Source organism: Clarias gariepinus, chromosome 11 (genome assembly GCF_024256425.1).
Source record: "Clarias gariepinus isolate MV-2021 ecotype Netherlands chromosome 11, CGAR_prim_01v2, whole genome shotgun sequence".
NCBI classification, from domain to species: Eukaryota; Metazoa; Chordata; class Actinopteri; order Siluriformes; family Clariidae; genus Clarias; species Clarias gariepinus.
In genome coordinates this window covers 24,629,391-24,648,915 of record NC_071110.1, presented here as the reverse complement: position 1 = coordinate 24,648,915, position 19,525 = coordinate 24,629,391, and the positions used below count along the sequence as shown (strand labels likewise).

The following is a 19,525-nucleotide window of genomic DNA, read 5'->3' as shown; positions in this document are numbered from 1 at the left end:
GGATTTTGACTGGTTAATGGGTGTTTACAAAAGAAATCATGATCATGGCAGCTGGCACGTAGCCTAATGGCTTATAACAGCAGTTATAACTCTGCTTCACCTCTGGCTGTTTGTTTTTGCAGCAAGTTTTTTTTTCCTGGGCATTTTATGTACTATGAGGGCTTATGAGATGAGACCTGATGAAATCTGTCCTTGTATTCGAGGTCTCTTAGACATTTAACTAATGCTGTCGTTAATCTTGTAAAGTACATACAGTAAGAAGAAAACATTTTGAGCCAGCATTTTGAGCTGCAACATGTCATATAAAAAGTCAAATAAAATTAATAAATTCTGTAATATGGAATTTCTAATTAAATTGTTTGCAACAAATTAGGATAATATAATATAATATAAAAGATTTAATAAATTAAATAAGTTTCAGTGACTAAACTTTAACCAAAGTAAATGTCAAAATTAGTCATGTTTAATAGACATACTGTAGATATGAAGTCACTTTAGCCTCTTACAAGGTAAACAACACACTGCACTGCTTTATACTATAATTAGTAAATGGAAGAAAGTAAGTACCTCCGCCAGTGACTGAATGACTTTTATGCACCCAGTTATTATAAACGTGGCTTTCATCCCGCACTGACTAAAAGAAGTCACACATGCAGTTCATTCCCCAGAGGCCAAGCAGAAGCAGAAGTAGCCAGAGGAGTGTACCCACCCCGCACACCCCTTCCCCCCTCCCACCCCGCTCCTGCAGGCTCAGGCAACACCCAGGTTTACAAACAGCACATTGACAAAGCTCATGACTCACCTGCTGCCAGGCTTACACACTCCTATTTACATCGCTCAACTTCAGGTTACTAGGCGTGTGGAGAAGCTTTCAGGAGCACTTTTTGTCAGCTTCAGGTGCTCAGAGGTGTGGTTCTACTCCAGGCCAAAAAACAGGCTGGGTAAAGAACACTACTGTTGTAGGGTGCTATGGATTTCTCGAACAGCTGTCTTTTATTTATTTTTTTATTGTTATCGTGATCGGAATTTTTTTTCTGTTTAGGTTTTCTGCTAAGTTCTAATTCACAGCTTGGTTTGCCTTAGGTTTATTGAATAAAAAGGGAAACTATAACTTATTGAATCTGGCATGTTGGGCAGGTTTTTAACTGGTTCATATGTTTAAGTTAAGTTAAGTCTTTATTTGTCACATATACATTACAGCAAAGTGAAATTCCTTCTTCGCATATCCCAGCGTAACTGGGGTCAGAGCGCAGGGTCAGCCATGATAAAGCGCCCCTGGAGCAGTTAGGGTTAAGGACCTTGCTTAAGGGCCCAACAGTGGCAACCTGGTGGAGCTAGGGATCGAACTGTCGATCTTCTGATCAGCAACTCAGTGCCTTAGCCCTCTGAGCCACCACTGCCCCCCATGTTTAAGCTTAATGGTGGTGTAATGCAGATCAATGTTCACATAAAAAAAATCTTTTTAGGTCAGATCTAAAATGTCATGACAGTTCAAATTCATAAAACAAGTGACTTTTATTTACCTCCAATATGGACAAATTCTAACTCTGATACAGCACGCATGCAAACATCGACATGTCTTTGCTATGTCATCTGGGTTAAAACATGTCATGAGCCTGTGTGACCTCAAACATGGAATGCAATTTTGAAGAAGGAAGAAAGTCTTGCTTTAGCTGATCCAGCAGCTATTTCTAACACTGCTAAATCGCCATGCGCACTGTGCTGACTGCGCAAATGAATTCTGATCTCCCCGTTCTGATCAACTACCATATATAGTATGAAAGTGACTCAAATCTGATCTAAAAAAACATCAGACTGGGGTGTTCAGAAAATCCGAAAAAGTCTGATCTGTGTAACATTAGGGACAAAAATCGGAATTGAGTCACTTCAAGCTGGTAATGTAAAGGTAGCCAGAAAGTCCAGATAAAGCAGCCATACAACTCTTATGTTTAATTTGTACAGTTTTTACAATGTCTAAGTGCAATTGCTCCTCGTCCAAACGCTCAACTTTTACATTAACAAGGCAGGTGCTTACCCAAGTACACTTGCACATACTCCGATACTGTAGGTGGCGGTATGCTCCAAGTTGCATTGCAATCCACCAATAAACATGAAGAAGCACAAGAAGGAAGTCCGCCTTCACACTTTATCTAATATTAACGACATATTGGAAACAATGTTGAGAATAACTCTCTCACCTTCGTTTCTACTTAACCAGTTACGGCCATGCAGGAGCAATTTGATTTGAAATCAACAGCACTAAAGTGTATTGTTGTCTAATTTGTTGCAAGCAGCTACATTTCTTACAAGCTTTGAAGTATTAATGAATTGTCTCATGGAAAAGCAATCATTTTTCCCTACAGTATATGTCTTCTGCTACCCACTCCAGTCCACCAAATGACAGAAGAAAGAGAAGGGCTAACCTTGCAAAATGAGTATATTTTGCAAGTTCTTTGAGGAAATAATGCAGTTTGTACTTTCTATAGACGCTGTGATACATGTTTAAGGAATTTAAACCTTTACACTTATACAGTTTAACAATTGTAAGTTCAAAATAAATCATTTTAAAAGTGTGGATCAAAGGAAGCTCAATTACATTGCATAATTTATTTAATCACACAGCTTTAACAATGACATGGCATTATAATTAGCAGTTCAAATAGTGGGTGCCATGCTTGATATCAACTTTCCCAGTGTGGAACCCTTTAAATTGTGTCCAAGAATGATTTCCTACTTTGTATTAGCAAAAGTAAATATCCCATCAAAAAATTACCAAAATACGTATTTGGACTGCTATTTGGAATGCCATGTCAGTGGTAGAGCTGTATGATTAAACATGTTATGCAATTTAATTGACCTTTTGTTTTGTTGTAATTTCAAAATGATTTAACACTAACATGAAACAAAAAAGATAAATGAATGGATTAATGGATTGTGAATTTCTTTTTTTTTAATCATGTTAGCTTTTCAAGACCATTTTGCAAGTTACTGAACTGAGCAAACAAACTAATTTCACTACTGAGAAAAATAAAGTAACAAAAAAACTAAATAACAGAGACTATGATTTTGGGAAGTGCAAAGGAACAAAACAGCCTTCTTAACCTGATAAATGCCTCCTGAGGACTGTGCTACTTTTAAATGGTGCATTCTTCTTATCTTTTTTATATACAGTATATATATATATATATATATATATATATAAATGTTAAGATAAACAACCCTTCACTGATGACTTGAAGCAAATTTCAAGTATCACCTCAAATGGTTTTTGTTGCCACATGTAATTTGTATCATTTGCCTTTTATAGCTTAAAATCAACAGAAAGTGAGACGGTAAAGGATGCAGCAGAACAGTTTCTGCATATGTTGGTCCAAAATGAACTGATTTGGAGGAATCCCCAAAAGAAATTTTCAGAGGGCTACGACCGATGTGCCGTCCGGTGACCTTCCGGTGGTTATTGGGATGGTAGAGATGGGGAGAAAAACATTGATTCAGTGTTTTGCTGTGATTCTTTGTGTAGAAAAGTCATTTTATTTGTATCGCCACATTGAAATTTTTTTAACAATTCATTTGTAACTGTGTGTTCTGACACCTTTTAATAGGAACCAACATTAATCTAATCAGCAATTAGAGCAACAGTTCCTCTTCTATTGGATCACATTACATTGACCAGCCTTCGTTTCCCACTAGTTCCATCTTGCCATTACAATTTAGCCCATATCAAAGTTGCTCAAATCCTTATACTTGCCCATTTTTTCTGTTTCCAACACATCAAATTCAGGACAAAGGATTTACTTGCTGCCTAATATAACCACCCACTGCCAGGTACAGTATATTGTATTTAAACTGTAGCTACTGTGATAGGAACCAAATTGTGATGGCTAGACGACTTAGTCAGAGCATCTCCAAAACTACAGCTCTTGTGATTCTTGTTCCCAATCTGCAGTGGTCAGGACTGACCAAAAGTAGTCTAAGGAAGGAAAATCTGTGGACCGGCGACAGGTCCATGGCTCGCTAATGCACGTCGTGAGCAAAGCCTAGCCCATGTAGTCCGACCCAATACAGGAACTACTGTAGCTCTAATTGCTAAAAAATTGCTCCTCGGTGTTCATATCATTCACGCAGATTCTTAACCATATTTCGGAACAAAGATTGCTGCGAGCTCCTGCAAAAAAAAACAATTTGGTTGTGTAATATTAGTTATTAGCGGATCTTCACAGTTGAACACAATCTCCTTTAACGTTAGCCACAAGTACAGTAGGCATCAGGTGGAGTAAGATCGGGGGAGTGGAACGGGTATGGGAAGGAATCGTTCTGCTACATTTTTTAAACTCGGCCCCCATTCAGGACCACTTCTACATATCGTACTTGCTAAGTTGTAATGCAATCAAAAAAATTATTATATATATTTGTTGAATTGGGATATTTCTTAAATCTTGACACTTAAAGAATCGCAATACAAATTGAATCAGCACATGGGTATCGTGATAATATCGTTTCAGGTGGTCCCTGGTGATTCTAGTTCCTATTGGATTGTAAACATGACATAACCGTATTTAAAAAACACTGTATGTTAGGAAAGGTATGTCAGAGAAGATTTTGGAGATCAGGATTTTAAAGGTTATTTAAGTTTGTCTAAAAGTGGGATAAACTCGACTCACTGCAAAGCAGTCTCATCTTATCAAGCTGAAACTTCAGATAGTTTTTGATGCAAGAAATGTGCACCGAGTAAAAAACAAAAGTTATGACCTAAATTCAGTAAAATCTAATAGCTATAATTTCATACAAGCTTGTACAAATCGAATCTGGCACTGCATATCTAAATGAAGCAGTATTTTCCATTTTGTTTAAGCAGCAGAAAAATGGAGAAATGTCTTGTGACAATTTTTTTATGATTGTGTGAGGAGACTTTTTATATACAATCTAGAATAATTTCCATTCCATTCAAGTATTGGATTACTACCATTAATCAGCAATGGCGAACTTAATTACACAAAATTTCTATGCGTATCATTAACTCTGAACCTAATTAAAATCATAATTTAGATTAAAATACACTAAGAGCCAAAGTATCCTTGTAATGGGTTAGTCTTTTAAAATTGTGATGAGACAAATACTAATGAAAAAAAATACCCACCATCCTCTCAAAGAACTTTTCCCCCATTTTTGCTTCGGAATGCACGCCACCTTCTACTTTTACCTTGTCCCCGAGTAAGCCTCGAACCCCAGTTCATGTTTCTAAATACCACATAAGGTTTGCATTGGTTGTCTGCACTGTGTCCAGTTAACAATGATCTGTCTAAATAATACATCAAACCTGATGTTCTTTTTGTTTGTTTAATTTCCTCATTACTTTTCGTCTTATTGTCTTATTAACTTTGGAAGTAAGAACAAATGAAAGAGGCTAAGGAGGGATTAACTGCTTACAGCTTCTATAAAACAAGTGACTGACTTATATAAAGCACTCTGGGGTGTGCTGTTAAATAAACCCTGCATGGACAGTTGCTCAATAATCATAGTAACTTATTTATTTTCAACTTGCCTTGACCTAGCTGCATGTTACACACTTTAATTGTGATGCGACCAGTGTTGGGGGATGTTACTTTTTAAAGTAACTAATTACATTACAAAATTACTGTCTTTAAAAAGTAATCAGTTACATTACAGCATTACTTTCTGACTCGTTAGAGTACTTTGTACTTTTCCATTGCAGAAAATGAAAACTCCTTTGTGATTCCTCATGCATGTTGTTTTAGTCAAGACCATTATAATTATTCTACCATCATCACTTGGCGCAAGCAAGTTTGGCCCATAATCTGTTAACTACTAATACCCCTATCTCACCTACACGGTTTGGATGTAAGTACAGTTCATCATGATTGACCGCGAGTTTTGGCGCTGTGATTAGGTTTCCATCTTTCCGCGCGTCGGCCCTCACATAGTCAAACCGTATAGGTGAGATAGGGATATAACAGCAGGATTAACACAAGGGGGGAATTACAGTAACTAAGGGATTGGGAATCACTGCTGTCTGGCTCAAGGATTACATAACTAAATAACTAAATACATTTTTAACTAAAAAACTGAGTTCTTAAATGGAGGACCTAACATGTTACATTACTCGTTACATCTATCACCCAGAAGTACTCTATCATCCAGCACTGGATGCGACTAAGATGGCATGTCATTACCTCTCCTTTAATCTGATTAAACAGGAAAAAAAATAGAAGGAACACACTTCTTCCAAATTTGAGTAAAGTAACGTAAAGATCCAAGTCAAACTTTGCTGATGAGTCTACCCAACCGTGACTTCACATAAGGAGGTCTCTGAGCTACCAGCAAACAAATAAATAGTTCTTTCATCAAAAACTGGAGCACATTTACTTTCCTCTCTCTCTCTCAGCTATTTATACAGAGACTAGACAGTTTTATAATACTGTTTTGTTACTGTATTACAGAAACACTTCTTTTCCTAGCAACTCTATTTTACAGTAAAGCTCAACCATAGTTCTACAACACCATATAACCTTTGGGGTTCACATGTTCTCCCTGTGCTTTGTGAGTCCAATGCTCCCCAAAGAACAACTAGATTTAAGAATCTGCTGCGCACAACCAGATGAATTTGAATTTTTCTCAGATTTTTGCTGGCTGTCTCAAAGCCAGTACTATTTCTTTTTTAACAAAATCTATCTGAAAGTCTCAATAACCACTGCAACATCCACAAAGGAAAAAGCTTAATAAAATATCTATTAGTTATTAGCTATGACAAGTGTGCAAGTCAAACAGGGACTTGTGATTAAATTTCTCTTAAATGAAGAGAAATCAATAGATATTTACAGTTAAAAAAATAATAATTAAATGGTTTAAACATTTTAAAGAGGCAAGCAGGTCCGGGACTGGTCATCCCCGTCTGAGACGGCCTAGAGCCCACTGCAGTCTGTCTTGGGAATATTTAGTAAGTGCAATGCCTGATATTGGAAAATCGATAAATAACTTGTCACCATCTATCTGTGGGAACTGCACACACATTCACCAACAGCGCTTGCACATTACAGGATCTATCTATCAGAATTATTGCCACATGCCTGTACAGTCCTGACCTACTTTAAAGCCATTTTCACATGTTTAGGCCATTAAAGGAGTTCCTGGGAGGCCAGCAGACAATCTGATCATGGCTCTGGCATACTGAATTCAAATTTAAGATGGATCCCGTCAATAAGAATTCATGTTTGTGGTAGGATTCAGATCTCTTGCTTTATATATGCAGTAAAATAAATAAATAAGTAAAATTTCCACAGCATTTCAATATTATTTATCAATTTAGGAATTACGGTAAACGTATAGACATGTGCTAGGCAGTAAATGAATGTGAAAGGTTGCTCGGTCATACCGGCCTCTCAATTCGGGTATTTTACTATTCCGGGACTGCTGAGGATATGCTTGCTCTAACTTTCTTTCCTCTGGCATTACTTAATATTTTTACCATTGAAATAACAGCGCTGAAGTGGTATACGTGATTTTAACACGCTGGAGTAATTTTTAAGAAAAAAGTTCATTTATTTGATTTACTTTTTGGATTTCTTATCTGTGATTAACTCTCTAATTACCGAACAGTGTAGATGCACAGATACGCAAGATACAAAATTCAGAAAGATACAGTTACACAGGCAGACATGTACAGAATTTGGGGTTCAACTTGAAATAATAATATCACTGATTACCTTAAAGCTGATCAGCTTATTTTTAGTTTTATAACATATTTCTACAAACTCTTTAACCGTCAACGACACGTACTTCAGCCAGTAGAGAAATAAAGTTAGTTTTCACCTGTGTTCTGCTGTCCAGCATACTTAAAATCCCCATTTGACTTGAACACCCTTTGTATTTTAATAAACTAACTAACAAGCAATGACAAGATGTCATGCAGAAATGAGACCAGCTAATCTTTATCAATTTGATAAACTTTTTCGAGCATTGTGTAAGGCCTGTGTGAGATGAGTTTAGCAGCTGGAGCCATAAAGGCAAAAAAGCCAACCTGTAATTCACAATGCAAAGCAGACTGCCACTGTTCAGACTTTTTAAGCTAAAAGAGAAACCGTGTCTCCACCTCCGTAAAAGTGGGCCTTCTGCACTGACAGACACTAGACTTACCCCGTGAAAGGAAAAGAAAAAAAAGAAACCAAACAAAAAAGTTATTGAGGACTGAAAAAGGGTCTGTTGTGAAGAACAACTCAAACTACGTCAATTTCATTTCTCACCACACCCATGCACATAGTGCAAAGCTGTCAATTACGTCAGTTAGGGGGGGGGGGGGGGAATCTCTAACACTGGCATTATTCACTCATTTTCCACAAGAGGAAAAATTTACAAAACTACATTTAACAAACACTAAAAAGCTTCTTATGCAAAACAGCATGCAAATACATGAAACACATAACTTTAAGAAAATTCTGTGAGCGCAACTCAAAAAAAAAAATTTTCTTTACTATTGGGAGCTACTTATTGTATAAATAGGTGTTGTGACATATCTGGTACACTGAAAAATGGTCTAGAGCAATTAAATCAGTCTAGTCAATCACGTTCTAGGTGTACTATGCATGTACTTTTTACTAATTTCCAAGAACGAACTAATGACTTGCACCCTTGTGATTGGCACCTGATCCATTAAAATCCTGACCTTGTTAAAGAAAACACTGAAGATGTATTAATGGATGGTATAAAGGATAAAGAATTTTTTTTCCAAGAGCTCTTCTTTTTCTATCTAGGTTCACAGTTTAACCAATACTACTTCTGTTGGTTAAGCAAACTCAACTTTAGTGAGTCAACAGGATGCCAATCCTCATGTTCATCAACATTAAGTTGGCAAGTCAGTGATGCCTGAATGCCCAGAGCAATCACAAGTCATAACCAAGTCCAACTTCACATACAGAACTCCATTAATATCCTAAAGCCGATGTGTTGCAGTAAGTTCATCTTACCTGTCAGTGAGTGTTGGCTGTGTGTCGCTCATTGGGCTTCTGGTTGACAGCTTTTATGCAACTTAAATCCAAATGGCATATTTAAAGTCACTGGAAAGCATCAGTCGGTGCCGAGCATCAGTGGGTTGAAAGGCAGAAAAGTCTCCACACATATATACACAAAAAAATATCTACACCATGGTTATGCAACTTTATTGCATCTTCTTTAATGATGAGAAACAAGTTCCCACTTGATTGAGGAAAGTGTTAAAAAAATGTCCAAGCTCCTGTATGTATCATTAGATAATGGAGATCACAAAACTAGCACATGCACATCGAATAATCGATCATTTCACTCATTAATAAGTCGAAGTGACGTGACTGATGTAATCTGCCTGAAATCCTTGGTTTCTTGAACTTGACTCTCTTAGAGGAGGAAGAAAAAACTTGTTGTGTATCAAATCTAACTTTACGACTAAACAACAGACGCAGGAATGGCTCGATTATTCGAATATGTCAACAATAAAATAAAATAAAAACTCGTGCAAATTTTCCTATTAATATCAGATATACAGACCCAAAACGTGTTGCTCCGCCTCTGTGTAAGAAATATGCATCAAGTACGAAATGTCAAGCAGCACAAAACTGTTGCATTTTGCATGAATATAGAAATACATATATACATAAATGCAACTAATTACGTTTGTAATCTCACAGGCCTATAAACATACTGTGTTCCAGCTTCGGAAGCTAAAGCTAACTCCGGCTAGCATCCAGACAGTTGCTGCAAAGAGAGCGCTGGTCCTAAACTAACCGACCTGACTCGTATTTACAGCCCGCGCGTGATAAAGTGCGAAAAGTTGTGTTTTATTAAGACAGAGATAACGGTTCGGTGTTCGTGTAGCAGTCTGCGGATCTCCAAGCAGTTTAGACCGTTTGCGTTGAATTTTCTCTGCAGAGATTTTCCATTAAGCGCAAACAAAAAATTCCGCGTATATGGAGAAAAAAAAAACACGCTCGTGTTGCGAAAACAGATGAAAAGTGCAGTTGGACTCAACGCGACGCCGAGTTCGTACGACTTGTCCGCTGTAACGAGCTTCCAACGGAGAAGAGCGCGTGCGTTCCGTTTAATCCAGAAATAATGGAGGGGGAAAGTGCCGAGAGCTGAGCTGTGTGTCCGGCTGTGTGGAGCTGGAGAGCCGGGGCTGACACCGAGACGCTGACGCTGACACACACACACACACACACACACACAGAGAAGGGGCTGGCTGCTGGATAGAGTTTGATGGGACTACCCAACTACCAGCTAGTGCTTCCTACCACTGTCTGGAAATGTTTCTTTCTTTCTTTCTTTCTTTGGTATTCTGCGTTTGGTTTGCCAAAAAAGATTATTTATGGTGAAAGAAAGAAAGCAATTTCAACGTTTATTTTCTTCTTATGAGACATCAATTTTTTTATGTATATCCAGAATTTTTTGCTTTGTATAAAGCCCCTAAAGGTACAAAAAAGGTATAAAATTTATATATTTTTTTATACTTTATATTTTATTGGTTTGCATTATCGCCTTGCACCTCCAGGGTCCGGGTTCGATTTCAGGCCAGATTCGATACCCGTTTCTGTGTCCATGTTGCCCGTTTGGTGGGTTTCCTAGGGGTACTCCGGTTTCCTCCCACAGTCCAAAGAGATGCATATTAGGCTAATTGGCATTCCCAAATTGCCTGTTGTGTGAATGAATGTGTGTGTGTGCCCTGCGATGGGCTGGCACATTGTGCAGGGTGCACCCTGTCTGTGCCCTAAGTCTCCTGGGATAGGCAATAGGCCCCATGCAAACCTGTATACAGGATAAAGTGTTATAGATGAAAAGAAATCTATTTATAGTTGTAAAAAAATGTGCTCAGTGTTTTATGTATCTGAATTACTGATCGGAACATGTTGGGCCCTTGAGCAAGGCCCTTAACCCTGTCTGCTCCAGTGGTGCCATATAATGGCTGGTACTGCGCTCTAACCCCAGCCTAGAAAGTAGAAAGTAGGCTGGAATATGCGATGAATAAAGAGTTTCACTGTGCAGCAATGTATATGTGGCGGCATGGTGGCTCAGTGGTTAGCATTGTCACTTTTACACCTAAGCACATGTGTGCATAGAGTTTTTATGTTCAACCTGTGCTTGGTGGGTTTCCTCTGGGTACTCCAGCTTCCTCCCAAAGATATGCAGATTAGGTTAACTGGTGTTCTCAAATTGCTCATAGTGTGTGAATAAGCATGTGTGTACACCCTTTTCTGGTGCGCACCATATTAAATAATTAATGAATTTTTTAATTGATTGATTGACTGATTTTTACCCATTGACCCTAATAATTAACAGATTAATTGTTTCAGCTGTGTTTGACCGGAAGAACCACTGACCCTCCCTGTTTTAGGGGCTCGGTGGGCGTAGCGACAACATTCATTGTTAAAAGTGCGTCAGTATAGTTATCACATGAGAGGGAGTTCTGTTGTGCTGGATATCAGCACAGCTGTGATGAAACCATAGCACATGAGCAGGTTCTTATGTGTGATATTGCTTTTATATAACAGTTCCACAAACACCATTTATTGATTATATATTATGATTGCAAAGCTGGCCACTGACAGTTACAAACAGTCAGTTAGTAGTTAACCCGAGGGTGAAAGTAGTTTTAAATTCTTACCGGTACTACAAGGTGAGGAGAATAAAACATAAAGGTAGTGGTCAGTCATGTAAGGTTTCTCTTTAAAAGACTCTCTTCTAAGTTTCAGCTTTTCCATGAAGTTAACTTCCAGGTTCTGGTCTTAAATCCCAAATAGCATTAAACAAAAAGCTAGTGCGATAGGGTATACAACCAAGAAGTGCCCGTGACTGGAGGCTAAGAGGGAATTTGGGATTCAGCCTTGTATTAGCTTTCTAGATCAACTCAGGCGTAAATAAAACAACACTGAGGCAATTCAGAACCTCATAGAAGCAATCATAAAGTAGACAAAGTTTTGTTTAAAATTACATTATAAGATGTTTTTCCTTGCTAAAATTTGTCGGTGACTGGTTTTGAATGTGGGTATTGGCAGGCAGATGCTCTCCCTCGGTCCTGGGGTCTGTACACACCTATGCTGTGACTGACAGTTAGTGTAATTAACAAATGTAGAATACCTAGGACACAGAGTGATACATATAGTTAAATCCAATGCTATTATCATCTATTATTATTACCAATCAGATTGATCATTCAGATTGATCAGAGCTAACTGTTGTAAAAATAAAATTTCATTTAACTAAAATAGTGTGTGCCCTGCGATAGACTGGCACCCTGACCAGGGTGTATCCCACCTAGTGCCTGAAGTCTTCTGGAATTAGGGTTTAGGCTTCCCCGCAACTCTGGGATAAGTCGTATAAAAGATGCATGAAATAATAAAATACCTGCAATACTGTAGTGATAATGTTCCAGTATACTTACTTACCTAATAGCCTTAGGTTGTAAATCGTTTATTGCACCTAGACAGGTACTTGGGCTGGAAGTGGCACTCAATAGTGTGTGTGTGTGTGTGTGTGTGTGTGTGTTAAAGAGAAAGAGAGAAGCAATTTTCATTTCTGAATAACGGTGATGACTGTAAGTTTGAAAAGGAATGTTTAATTGATACTACAATGAAATAATATAGGTTGCTGGATCGACCCACTATAGTACTTGCTTTGCCTGCATTTTCTAAGAATACATTTGCATTGTTAACTTATTAAATAATAAGTGTTCTATATTTAAGCCTACAATGTATGTCCTATTACTGAAACACAACCTAGAAAAAAGACAAATTTAACCAATAGTTAAATTTTCATCATAAAGACCAGTGATCAGTGCGGCTATTCATTAAATAACGTTCATTTAAACTTTTTTTTATGTTTTATTTTTTTATTGTAAAACATGTTTGTGTTTCATGCTTGGGTTTAAAGTTTAGTAACAATAAAGGTTTACTTAACTTTTACTGAATAATTGACTGAGTAGGGCAGAGTAGCCGGCAATTGTCGAACATTGAGTTTTAATATCACATTCCTATGGGGAATATCACTGATTTATGTTTACTAACTGTGTTTTTTTAGGCCACAATGAAACCAAATGCTATTACTTTCCTTTCTTACTGATGGTATGTGTTTGCCAATAGTTAGCTGTACAGTAATCAAATCTAAGTATTACCAAATTGTCCAAGTTTGCAAAATTTAAAGAAACGTCTCTTTTTCAGGACTGTGTATTTCAACAATAATGTTGTAAAAAAAAAAATTTAATTCCAAATAACTTTACAGATCTTCATTGTAAAGGGTTTAAACAATGTTTTCCATGCATGTTCAATTAACCATAATTAATTAATTAACATGCACCTGTGGAATGGTCGTTAAGACCTTAACAGCTTACAGAAAGTAGGCATTTAAGGTCACCGTTCTAAAAACGCAGGACACTAAAGAGACTTGTCTACCGACTGTGAAAAACACCCAAAGAAAGATGCCCAGGGTCCCTGCTCATCTGCGTGAACGTGCATTAGGCATGCTGCAGGGAGGCATGAGGACTGCTGATGTGGCTAGGGCAATAAATTGCCATGTCCGCACTGTGAGACGCCTAAGACGGAGCTACAGGGAGACAGGAAGGACAGCTGATCATCCTCGCAGTGGAAGACCACGTGTAACAACACCCGCACAGGATCGGTACATCCGAATATCACACCTGCGTGACAGGTACAGGATGGTCACAACAACTGCCCGAGTCACACCAGGAACACACAATCCCTCCATCAGTGCTCAGACTGTCCACAATAGGCAGTCCATGAGGAGGAGATGCACTGCAGTACTTCAAGCAGCTGGTGGCCACACCAGATACTGACTGGTACTTTTGATTTTAAGCCTCCCTTCATTCAGGGACACATTGTGAAACATTTTTAGTTTATGTCTTATGGTGTTGACTCTTTTAGTGTTCATACAAATATTTACACATTAAGTTTACAATGTAAAAAACATTTTACATAAAGTAAAAACAGTTAAACGTCAGAGGACGTTTCTTTATATATATATATATATATATTAGTGCTGTCAAAATTAGCGCGTTAACGCATGCGATTAATTTGAAATATTTAACGCATTAAAAAAAATTTACGCAATTAACGCGGTTGCAGTTTTTTTAATTTCCTGTTGTGGCCGACGTGTGTTCAACGTGCAAAGAAGTATGGATAAACCATCTGCCGGATGGTTCTGTGGATAAAACAAAAGTAATCTGTACATTTTGCAAAGCCGAATTTAAATACCACAGAAGTAATTCGTCTTTGACATATCACTTAAAAGCAAAACACCCCACCGAAACAATCTCTACAGGGCCTCGCCAATGTAAATTGCATTGATTGTTTTGAAATTTAAATTACACAAATGGCACATACCTGTGTTTTTATTTCTGTAATAAATATGGCTTTCACGCCAACAGTTAATTTGGAGGATATTGATGGTTTATTGCAGGTATGTTGTTTAGATGAGAAAATCTGTGTAACAAGTTAAACAAAAATTCCAATAAACAATCATATTTGAATTTACATAGTTTCATTGTCTTGAGTTTACATTAATTATTTACATTTACATATCCAAAAAGTTTCAGTCTTTTAATTGTGATTAATCGCGATTAATTGCAAAAAAAAATGTGCGATTAATTAGTTAATTTTTTTAAATCGATTGACAGCACTAATATATATATATATATATATATATATATATATACACAGTATATAAAACCAATGTTGTATTAAAACCTGTCAAACACAGCCACATATCAGTAATCTGGCTCAGACTATTCTGTTTGACCAAATATGAAAGGCGTTCAAGTCAAACCTGGACTGGTGATGAACTTTCTTGTGAATAAAGGGCTTAAAACCAACTGACATTTACTGAATACTTCAAGCATTGTACGGTGATGAGACTCTTAGCGACAGAACTACAACATTTAATTGGTGCAAAGTTTTAAAGAAGGCTGTACATTTCCGTGAACAGTCAGTGACTAGCCCGCCATATGCATAAAAATCGACAGATAACTTGTTGACAATTTGTGGACACATCTGTCTGTGGGAACTGTACACATAATCGTTCACAAACACCATATGAACATTACTAAAGCTCAGCTGGGAGTTATTGCCATATAGCTTATAGCCATTTCAAGTTTGGGACATTAAAGGAGTTCCCGGAAGGCTAGTGTTTTAGATGTTTTATGACTTATCGTGAGAGTATATAGAGAAATAAAGGTAGTTTTTACTCCCATAAGTGTTCTGTTTTTCTGCACAACCAGAGTCCTGGTTTGGCTTGAACACCCCTCGTAACTAATTTGATACCTTAAGTTATTATAATTCCACGCAATACAAAATACTCATACAATTTTCTACAAATAGTATACACTGTACATATTTGCTATGTCCAAACTGAACAGTATATGTCATGGTTGTGTAATAGTTCTGTAACACAATATTTTGTGTTTGGCCTGGTCCCTGAACATGTGTACAATGTTTCCACCTGGTGGTCATACATAATACTACACTGTTTTTTAATAACTAAAAAACATGTTTCCAAGGGTGAAAAAATTAAATTGATACAAAGGTCTTTTTTTTACATTTATTATCACTGTTAAAATTAGTTTAAATCCTTAGTTTTACAAAAATGTAAAAACCACAATAAATGTACAAGCAATATTGCACAAGTTAAAAAAGTGTCAAAACTTCAATGTGGCTCAAAGGAAAATTCCACAATTTCTTACACAAGTGAACTTCTACCCACTTCACAGTGTGTTGTTCATTATTATAATGTTTTATTTATTTGTTCATTTCTTTTTAATAATTATTGATTAATTTTGAAATACTGATATCTAAAATAAATTTGAGACAATAAAAATTACTTCTAAGATTAGCACCCAAGTTCATGGGTATTGTAAAAAACGTATTTTAATATAATTACCATTTTACCTAATAACCATTATTCACCTTGTCTACTTCAGTGTTTAAAAAGCGATATAGGAGTCGCTTAACAGAATCAGGCTTAAAAAAAGAGCTTTCGAAAGTTTTACTAGAATAGACTAAGTTAGAGCCAAGTTAGTTGTTGTCTATGTATGTTAGAAAAGGTTGTTTTTTTAAAAAAAAAGTAAAAAAAATAAGCATATAAACTACTACTTCAAGTGTAAATCAGTTAAAACAAACTTGTGATATTCAGGAATATTTCCATCATAATACAATCATGTTCATAAAAACATTGTGAACAAAGTTAGATAAAGTTTATATCTGATAAACAAGAGTAAAGATGTATATTCTGATAAAAATGCTGTCCAGTCTGAACCTTCCTATCAGTCCCTCTTAATTTCTTGGCCATTGGTCTCAGCATGTACTTGTGCTGAACTCTTCCGATGTTGGGATTTTTTGCTTTTACGATATAGGAAACGTAAAAGGTCTGCCACAAACACCCATGACAAGACATACATGGCCACACCACCGCACTTGATAATGAACTTTGGCCTGGGTGAAATCAGCTCGCAGTACAGCATAGCCCCGCCCACAAACACTCGCATAATGATAAACAACACCACGAACAGGAAGTCCACCAATTCGCCCAGGAAAGTGTCATAGCGGCCAGAGCGCTTCAGGAACCAGCGTGTCTGTAGCAGCGGGTTGGTGATCTCGCTGCCAAAAATCACGGCGCAGGACTCAATACCTGACTCACCCAGCCACAGGGTCAGCAGAATACCCAGAATGCTCATGGTGTGATGGGCAAGCATTACCAGACCTTCACTCTGAAAGTACACACACCAGGTCATGTCGAAGATGAAGTATCCTAGACTGAGCACCATTGCTGTGATTTGGAGAGGGGTGTTCTTCGTGCCTGGAAATCATTTTATAAAAATTAACAAACAAAACATAAAATTAGGCCTAACATTTTCTGGTAATTCATGCAGGAGCTAAAAAACTGTAAATCTGGATAAATGAATGAAGCTGTGAATTAATAAACATATATGTTGTGTTCATGTGAATAAATCTTCTCCCCTTTATGTAATAAACCTGATTCATAAACTAACTATCTAACCCTAAAACTATTTAACACATTTACCATCACCATTATTAACAAATCTCGTCCTATTGCCTGAGTGAACAGTAATGTGTTTAAAAACTGTTTAAACTGGGAACATGAATTCTATAAGGATCAGTTCCTGAAGCCATTTTATATACCTGAAATGGAAAAAGGATTGGAAAGCAAACTTCATATAATCCATACATGTAATTCATACAAGCTCCTAAAGGAAAGGAACTGCCTGGCCACAAAAGAAAAGTCATACATTCTTTTTGCTTTGATTAAAGCATGTATTCATTTTGGCATTGTTTTGATGACCTTATGCAATGTTACATCATTTATTTTAGTCCAAAACTACATTCATTTCTCACCACGATCTTGTTTTGATGACAGGAAAGTCAGACCACTGCATAAAAACTTTCTGAAGCACATCCCAAAAATTCTCAATGGGACAATATGGTGGCCAATCCATGTGTGAAAAGATTGTCTCATGCTCAGAGAACCAGTTTTTCACAATTTAAACCAGATGAATCTTTGCAAGTCATCTTGGAATATGCCCGCATCATCAGGGAAGAAAAATCCACGGGTGGAAAAACCTGTTCGTTCATTATATTCAGACAGTCAGCTCACCTCATTCTTTTGGGCACATAACATTAGTGAACCTAGACCTGACCAACAGAAGCAACCCCAGATCATAACCCTGCCTTCACAGGCCTGTATAGTAGGCACTTATCATAATGGGTACATTACTTCCCCTTTAAATGATCTACCATGACACCTGACCGCAGTTCTTCCTCGAGATCATGGTTTACCACTAACCTTACAGGTTTCAAATATGTGTTTTACAACTAAATTTTTGTAGTTTCAGCACTTTCCTTAAATGTTTTCCTTGCTTGATGTAGGGCAATAATTGAGCTGCTGCTCACTGATTTAGATAGGGTTAAATAATTTGTCGTTAACAATCCAGTGATAAGGTCCTTAACTATTTGCTTAGGTAAATACAGGAGGAGGTTTTCCATTGTTTACTTTTGGCTAGGTGGTGTCCTTTTCACAGGCATTTTTTGCTATAAACCATATATAAATGTGCATAGTTTATGCCTGTCTGTCTCTGTTATACTACAAATCTCCTTAATTATAAAATAAAAATAAAAAAAATCCTGAAAAATCAGTTGCCAATCCAATAGTCAACTGTGGTTGCATGTATAAGGTTGTTGTGCAGGGTTGATCTATAGTGTATTGTAGTTGTTGTTTTTTTTACCTGGGTAGGTGAAAGGCCATGGTCCGTCTATGTAGCCTATATACGCAGTTATACATACTGCTAGGATACCATGAAACAGTGTGACCAGACGACAGTTCCATTCATAGCCACAAGAGCTGTTTGTGTAACACAGCAGCGCATAAAGAGCGATCCACCCCGCCAAGCAAACACCTACTCCAAGAACCAGCGGCGACATCTTTGAGCCGTGGGCTGAGAATTTTGATACAAAAAAAAGAAGAAGAAAAAAGAATTTAGATCACTGGGCTTTCTTAGTGCCATATTCAAGAATGCCAACATCACAGACATTTACTGAGAGACTTTGGTAGGACTTCTAAACTGTGGGAGTCCAGTGGAACTCTCGGTCCTCAGACCACTCCCATGTGTACAAGTGTGTAGGAGCCCAGTATTGTTGCACATCAAGAATTGAGAAAGATTTGGCTCTTATCAGCACGTGCCAAAAAACATTTAGGGTAAAAGTAACTATGGCAAAAGAGCAGCGAGATTCACATACTAACAGTTACATGATCCACACTGACCATGCTAAATAATAAAGGCATGACATAATATGGGTTATAAAGAAGAAAATATGTCCAACTTACAGTATAATAGTTAATCATGATGGGATAACATCGCACTCACAACAATCATGTTACTGTTATATTAATAGACCTTCTTGAAATGTCTGAAATAAGGGCATGGTGGGATTCCATCTGCATAGAAATTACATACTGATATATATATATATAACTTCATTATCAATTTACCTAAGATGAAATACATTCCCCATGACAGCTAGTTTGTACTAGTTTACACGGACAGTACGTATTCCAGCATCATCTAAACCCTTTACTGCTATAATCTAAACATTCACAAGACATAAATGTAAATGGCCTGCTTTTCAAAAACCCTCACCACGCTGTACATAAAAAAACATAATTTAAAAGCAATAATCACCTGAATTACATTGTAGCTCGGTGGCTCCGCAGTAATGGCCGTGTCCGCCTGTGTACTGGCCTCATCCACAACTGTCACCGCCTTCCGTCTCCATGGAGACGAGGCGCGCGAGTCACTAGCAAACAAAAGCCGCATTCGCACAGAGCAGATCAGCCAGATAAACCAGAAGAGCCCTTATAAACCGAAACCCCGCCCACCCGTCTTTAAATATATATATTAAAAAAACACAGCGGCCTCTCGTGGCACGAACACATTACTGCAATTTACGATTGTACTAACTAGAGC

The 19,525-nt window shown here is 37.4% G+C and overlaps 2 protein-coding genes across 6 annotated transcripts in view; both read right to left on the bottom strand.

Annotated features, from left to right (window-relative positions):
* arhgef12a (Rho guanine nucleotide exchange factor (GEF) 12a) overlaps positions 1-10,181 on the bottom strand; it is a 72,738-nt gene extending 62,557 nt beyond the window's left edge. For all 4 annotated transcript variants that reach the window (XM_053507269.1, XM_053507267.1, XM_053507268.1 and 1 more), the window contains exon 1: positions 8,979-10,181. In XM_053507269.1, the coding sequence (XP_053363244.1) occupies positions 8,979-9,010 (32 nt within the window). In that variant the 5' untranslated portion in view covers positions 9,011-10,181. The remainder of the gene's footprint in view (positions 1-8,978) is intronic.
* A 5,417-nt stretch (positions 10,182-15,598) lies between these two features.
* Positions 15,599-19,369, bottom strand: tlcd5a (TLC domain containing 5a). 2 transcript variants are annotated; one of them, XM_053507294.1, is made up of 3 exons: positions 19,241-19,369; positions 18,287-18,496; positions 15,599-16,842 (listed from the first exon to the last, which is right to left on the bottom strand). In XM_053507294.1, the coding sequence occupies exons 2-3, from the start codon at positions 18,480-18,482 to the stop codon at positions 16,310-16,312; spliced, it is 729 nt and encodes a 242-aa protein (XP_053363269.1). In that variant the 5' UTR covers positions 18,483-18,496; positions 19,241-19,369; the 3' UTR covers positions 15,599-16,309. The 2 variants fall into 2 exon arrangements, with proteins under 2 accessions (XP_053363269.1, XP_053363270.1); XM_053507295.1 differs by having other exon boundaries at positions 19,250-19,301.
* Between the last annotated feature and the right edge of the window lie 156 nt (positions 19,370-19,525).

Excerpts from the sequence above, each read along its gene's own strand:
- tlcd5a (XM_053507294.1), bottom strand. The coding sequence starts at position 18,482 with ATGTCGCCGCTGGTTCTTGGAGTAGGTGTTTGCTTGGCGGGGTGGATC. Across the intron at positions 16,843-18,286 it reads ATGGCCTTTCACCTACCCAG|GCACGAAGAACACCCCTCTC; the intron begins GTAAAAAAAACA and ends AATGATTTCCAG.